Source organism: Microtus ochrogaster, linkage group LG4, assembly GCF_000317375.1.
Source record: "Microtus ochrogaster isolate Prairie Vole_2 linkage group LG4, MicOch1.0, whole genome shotgun sequence".
Lineage (NCBI taxonomy): Eukaryota > Metazoa > Chordata > Mammalia > Rodentia > Cricetidae > Microtus > Microtus ochrogaster.
Genome location: NC_022030.1, coordinates 6,640,850 through 6,646,678, shown reverse-complemented (window position 1 = coordinate 6,646,678; position 5,829 = coordinate 6,640,850). Strand labels below are relative to the sequence as shown.

Genomic DNA, 5,829 nt, shown 5'->3' with positions numbered 1-5,829 from the left:
GGCTGACTGCCATAGTGACGCTGAGCTGACCCCTAAGTCGGCATCCTTCTCAACACAAACAGCAGTAAATACATCCTAGAGGCTGACTGCCATAGGAAAGGAAGGGCTGCAAACAAGAGTTAGCTGTGCCACTGAAGGTCTTTGTTTAAGAAGTCATGACTTCGAAGTAAGCCTTTTTAATTCTTTAGCAAAGAACTGGAAGCCAGGCGTGGTGGCCCATGCCTGTGATTCGAGAATTCAAGAGGCGGAGGCAGAAGGATTGACTTGAGTTCTAAGCCAGTCTTGGCTGTAATGTGAGACCATGTCTCAAAAGCCAAAACTAAACCTGGGGATAGTTGATAGAATGCTTGCCTCATGTTCACAAGGCTTTGGGTTAAATCCACAGTATCGCATAAAATGGCATGATTGTGTTTAATTCTAGAATTTGGGATGTAGAGACAGGAGGATTAAAAGTTCAAGGTCATCTGTACCAACAGAGTTTGAGGTTAGCCTAGGCTTCATGAAAATCCTTTTCAGAAACGCCAAAACAAGACAAAATAAAAAACTAGTACCATTCCCCAAACTAATAAATAATTTTTTATTTTTCTAATTTTTTAAATGATTTATTTATTTTTATTTTAAGTGAATTGGTTTTTGCATCTATGTATCTGTGTACTAGTGTTTCAGAGCCCCTTGAACTGAATTTGCCATGTGGGTTCTGGGAATTGAATCGGGGTCCTCTGAAAGAGTAGTCAGTGCTCTTTATCTGTGTGTATTTCATGTATATGTACCACATGTACGCCTGACGCCTACAGAGACTAGAATAAGACATCAGACCCTCTGGAACTAGTGTCAGAAACAGTGATGAGCTGCCCTGTGGGTCCTGGGAATTGAACCCAGGTCCTCTGTAAGAACATCGAGTGTTCGTAACTGCTGAACCATCTTTTTGGTTTATCTTCAGTTTTTTTTTAATGTTATGTTCTCACCAACAGGTGAATATTTCCAGATGTCTTTTTTTTTTTTTTAAAAAACTTTTGGAGATGTATCTTGTTTTAAACGTAAAATTTAGGGTCTGGAGAGAAGGCTCAGTAGTTAAGAGCACATACCTGGTGTTCCAGAGGACCTGAATTTGGTCCTTAGTACCCATATTGGTGACTCATAACCCTTTGTAACCCCAGCTGAAGGGAAATCTGACATCCTCTTCTGCCCTTCAAGGTCACCTGTGCTCATATGCACTTCTCCCTCATACATAATTAACAATAAAAACAATCTTTTTTAAAAACTGCAAGACCTTAGCTATATAGGTAGTGAGTTCTTCTCACAGCTGATTTGGTTGTGAGGTGCTATGTGTAAGTATGATTACTAAAATTTTATGTATGTATTTATGTGTGCACAATATACAAATGACATGATCATATGAGTATACCCTTTGTTTTTAAGCAAGGATGTTTATTCTCAGCTCTTCAGGAGCAGATTTATGAGAAAGTTAAATGCTCATCTCAGGACAGCACCTGTTTCTCAAATGTCATTTTAGAGCAGGTACATCAATTTGAGTACTTCTAACTAAAAGTTGTTAGCATTTGCTTTGAAACCGGAGAGTGAAGTTGAGATTTTCTGTGGAATCTTAGGAATCAGTTTGTTTCCTCTTTAAACTGAATCCTTTAGGGTGTGCCTTGAGACTGGATTAGGAGTGAACTGACCCTTTAGACAGCCACTCCTCGAGCTTACTCGGCAGACGGGGTTGGCTTGCTTTCTGAATGGCTGCCTTGCAGTAGTTGAGCAGCGTCCCAGAGGCCACTGTCGTTTGACTCGCACAAGTTCTCTGTGTTATGCTGCAGAGAACTGTGTGTGGTTTTGGTTTCTCAACAGACTACTTTGCTTTAGGCTTCTGTGACCTGAGTGACGAACCCAGCATGGAACAAACGCTGTCGCCATCACTGACTGCTGGCCTGAGTGAGGAGCCAGATCACTCTCCAAGTTCAGTATTTTCTTCTCCTCCTCCTCCACCACCTCTGCCTCAGTTTTCTCTCCCGCCATGTTTTCCCCCTGTGCAACCTGGATCTGCTAGCAGAGATGACCCAACACCTGCCGTGGGAAAGCAGCACTCGGGTGTTCACAAGATGAGAGGTAGCCATTGCTCAGAAAGCCGTGGAGTTAGTGACGTTCCAAACATGCTGGATGTTCTAAAGGACATGAATAAGGTCAAACTCCGTCCCATTGAAAGGTATGTCACCAACATTTGGGGAAGGAACTGAAATTCTATCAGTTGTTTTAAGAGAAATTGTTTGAGAGTTGGTGTGTGTGTCTTACTCCTTACCTCCTGTGGCCACCCTCTGGGAGACAACCGCTTTTAGTTCTTTTTTGACTATTTCTTTTATCGTCTTACCATACTTCACATTTTTCTGGTATGTTAATTATATTTACTCCATATTGTAAAGAATTAGGAATACAGTAGTGCCTTTTACCCAACATTTTGCTTTCTCTGATATTGGTCACCCTTCAGTGGAAAGTTCCAGAAGTAGCCTGATTAAATAGTTATAATTCAATGAAGACTGATTGAATGATCAAACTAATGAATGACTAGCCGAATGATGTTCTTTTCAGAGATAGAACCTGATCCTTTAAACATTCTTAAAAGCTTTCTTCCTTTCTTCCTTTCTTCCTTTCTTCCTTTCTTCCTTTCTTCCTTCCTTCCTTCCTTCCTTCCTTCCTTCCTTTCTTTCTTTCTTTCTTTCTTTCTTTTTTTCTTTCGTTGCTTTTATTTGTTTTTGGAGAGAGGGTTTCTCTGTGTAACAGCCCTGGCTGTCCTGAAACTCTCTTTTTAAACCAGGTTGGACTAGAGATCTGCTTGTGTCTGCCTCTTGAGTGCTGGAATTAAAGGTGTGTGGTTACCATGCCTGGCTCTTGAAGATTTCTTTACATTTTCTTCAGTGGTGCTGGACATCATGGCACATGCCTATACTTTCTGTGCTTGGACAGCAGAAGCAGGATCTTAAGTTCAAGTCCAACCGTCCTGGTTTGTAGTAGTGAAAATGAGGAGCCTCGGGTCATGACAGGCAGTGGGAGACCCCAACCCATGTGGTTTCTTGGTTTTCTAATTTTGAGTTCTTAGTACTCTTTAGATTCCTTAATTCATGGCAGAAATCTCTTAAAGATTAATTAGATTATAATATATTATGCTCATATTCCTGCCGTGTTTGTGAACAAAGAGCTAAAATTGCATTAAAGTTTTAATATCTTTGATTGTGTTTTTTAAAAACTAGGTCACCAGGTGGTAGACCCATTCAGAAGAAAAGACAGAGTTTACAATGGGATCCAGTGTTGCTAATATCCAATGCACTTAAGAAGAAGTTTGCATTTCAGGATGACTCCTTTGACAGCGAAAACAGATCTTGGGAGTGTTCTCCATTTTCTAGTCCAGAGACTTCAAGGGTAAGTGTGGAATAAAGCAAGTAAGCTTTCTCAAACATGCATTTATGATGGGCTCTGCATCCACACAGATTTTCTTAAAGTATTTATATTGGATAAGTTATGCACTATTTTTTTCTATTATTTATTTGCAGTGAGATTTTACATGATGGCCCAGGTTGGCCTAGACTTGGGGAAATCTTCCTCCTTTAGCCTTTCAAGTGCTAGAATAGAGCTGTGAGTTGCTATGGCAGGCTTACCCATTAGTTTTGTTTTTTTAATGCTAACCTTTTTTCTTGCCAACTTTGCATTATTATTATTATTTTTTGCTTTTAGCTTATCATGAAATAAAGATGATTTGAAACATACAGATGCACATGCTTATAATGATTTGTCCTAGGTAGGTCCTAAGTTGATGTTGCTCTCTGTAGTGTGAATGAGATATTAGAAATGCTAAGGACTAGGGAAGAGCTGTGTATGGGGTCAACCTAACCATACTGCATGTGAATACTCCATTATGTTGGCCATCAAATAGGAAGGGTTTGGATTATTTAGTTGAATGGAATGTTAACCCTGCATTTTTTTTTTTAAAGCAAACAGGATAATAGTCATCTCCACCTCTATTTTTCCCCCTGAGATAGGCTCACCATGTAGCTCTGACTGGCCCAGAACTCACTATGTTGAGTTCTGCCTCTGTGTCCTGAATGCTGAGATTAAAGGCTTGTGCCACTTGGCCAGAATCAGCGTTGTCTTTAGAGTAGTGTTTATTGGATGCATAAGAAGGTGTGCTTTAAGGGGTGGATGATTTTCATAAGTGTCTAGTTGAGGTCAGACAGAATAAACCCTTTGCAATCAAGAGGACTGGAGGAGGGACAGCTTCTGAAATCAGTAGATAGCACTCAAGTGCCCTGCAGCAGAGAGAGACTGGAAAACTGAAATCCTATAGCTGCTCAAATAGCACAACAGTGAGGGAGGTGTGTGTCTTCCAGGAAGGCACATTGTCAGGTGCGGTGCGGTCCATGAGGTTGTCACTGTGTGTGTACTCAGAAGATGTTATATATATATATGAAATTCAGGGCTAGGGATTTAGTTAAGTGGTAGTGTGCCAGGCTAACATGCACGATATAGTAGGTTCAATGCCCGGTAACCTAAAACAAACCCAACAAAATGCCTGCCCTTCTTCAAACAAAACAAGGAAGGCAAAAAGTAGTTCTTTTTGTAATTACAAGTTGTGTCTTAAGAATGAGACTGTGTCTGAAGTAGGAGTTTAATTCTAACATTTGTGTAGCACGTGGCTGTTTACAGCGGAAGGTGCCTCTAGCCATGTGCTCTGCTTATGTCAGTCAACCATATCTTAGATGGAGATACTTGGGGAATGAGCAAGCAATAACAAAAATCCTTCCTGCTTCTGAAATGAGTCCTCGGCTCCTGACATAGATTACTCTCATTATGTGCTATGGAAGGAACTAAACCTGACCTCTAAGGTCATCTAGTACTTTATTCTTACCTGGTTTTTTGCTTTCTCTCCTTTTTTCTTTTTAACGTTTTAGTAATTTCCATTTTAAACCTTTGCTTTTTTACAGTTTTGATGTCACATTTCTCCAACAGAAAATCAGCGATCTAAGGGAAGAACTGGTAATATAAAAGAAGTTATTCAAGGTATCAGAAGTGAAAGCTGGGCCTACACTCGGAGAGATAGATAGATACAGAAATGCTCCGTGGTGTCTTCCACTGCCTTTCAGAGAACCACAACCTCTGATAGGGTGACTAGGCCGTGTCCTGAGACCCGCCCGTGCTCAGCCTGAGGAAGACGTTTACAGATGCTTGTCCCTGGTTCTGGAAGTTCTGGCAGTTAGCTGGCTGTGGAGAGAGTCAGGTCTGTGTGCGTGCTACTGAAGATGGAGTGCATGCGACAGTGATTTCCCTAAACAATTATGGCTCCCTACTGAAGTGCCCTTGTAAGTCGCTATTGAGGGACAAGACTAAAGCCTTTTTAAACCCAGGCCCAGTCTTTGTGAGAGTCTAACCTAGCAGGCACCCCACCCCGTGTACCTGTAAATTTAGAAAAAAGCCACAACAGGCCCAAAAACTGCCTGGCTGCCCAGAGACTTGAGGACAGCCAATCATGAAGCTAGACAGATAAGTTGTTTTCATTTTTTATTTTATTTTATTTTTTTACAGTTACTGGGTGGTTTGTAAAAAGTTATAAAAATCCCCTCTTGACTTAGAGCCAACTATCCCCCTACCCAATCCAGTAATGCCAAGGCTTGCAGTTTTTCCCTTAAAATAACCTTTGCACTGTGAGCTCAGGACCTTTCTTCCTCATCCGCTCTGTGGGTGTGTGGGACAAAGCAGCCCCTCCTTGTAAGCCTGGCATGTTCATCCACACTGGCTCTGTACGTCCATAAGCCTGGCATGTTCATCCACACTGGCTCTGTACGT

General features: G+C 41.2%; 1 protein-coding gene across 1 annotated transcript in view; it reads left to right on the top strand.

Moving 5' to 3' along the window:
- The window catches only part of Mtfr2 (mitochondrial fission regulator 2), a 16,597-nt gene extending 10,779 nt beyond the window's left edge, over positions 1-5,818 (top strand). The window contains 4 exon segments of the mRNA XM_026786392.1: positions 281-288; positions 1,849-2,203; positions 3,243-3,411; positions 4,971-5,818. Coding sequence (XP_026642193.1) covers positions 281-288; positions 1,849-2,203; positions 3,243-3,411; positions 4,971-5,090 — 652 coding nt within the window. The 3' untranslated portion in view covers positions 5,091-5,818.
- Positions 5,819-5,829: the final 11 nt, after the last annotated feature.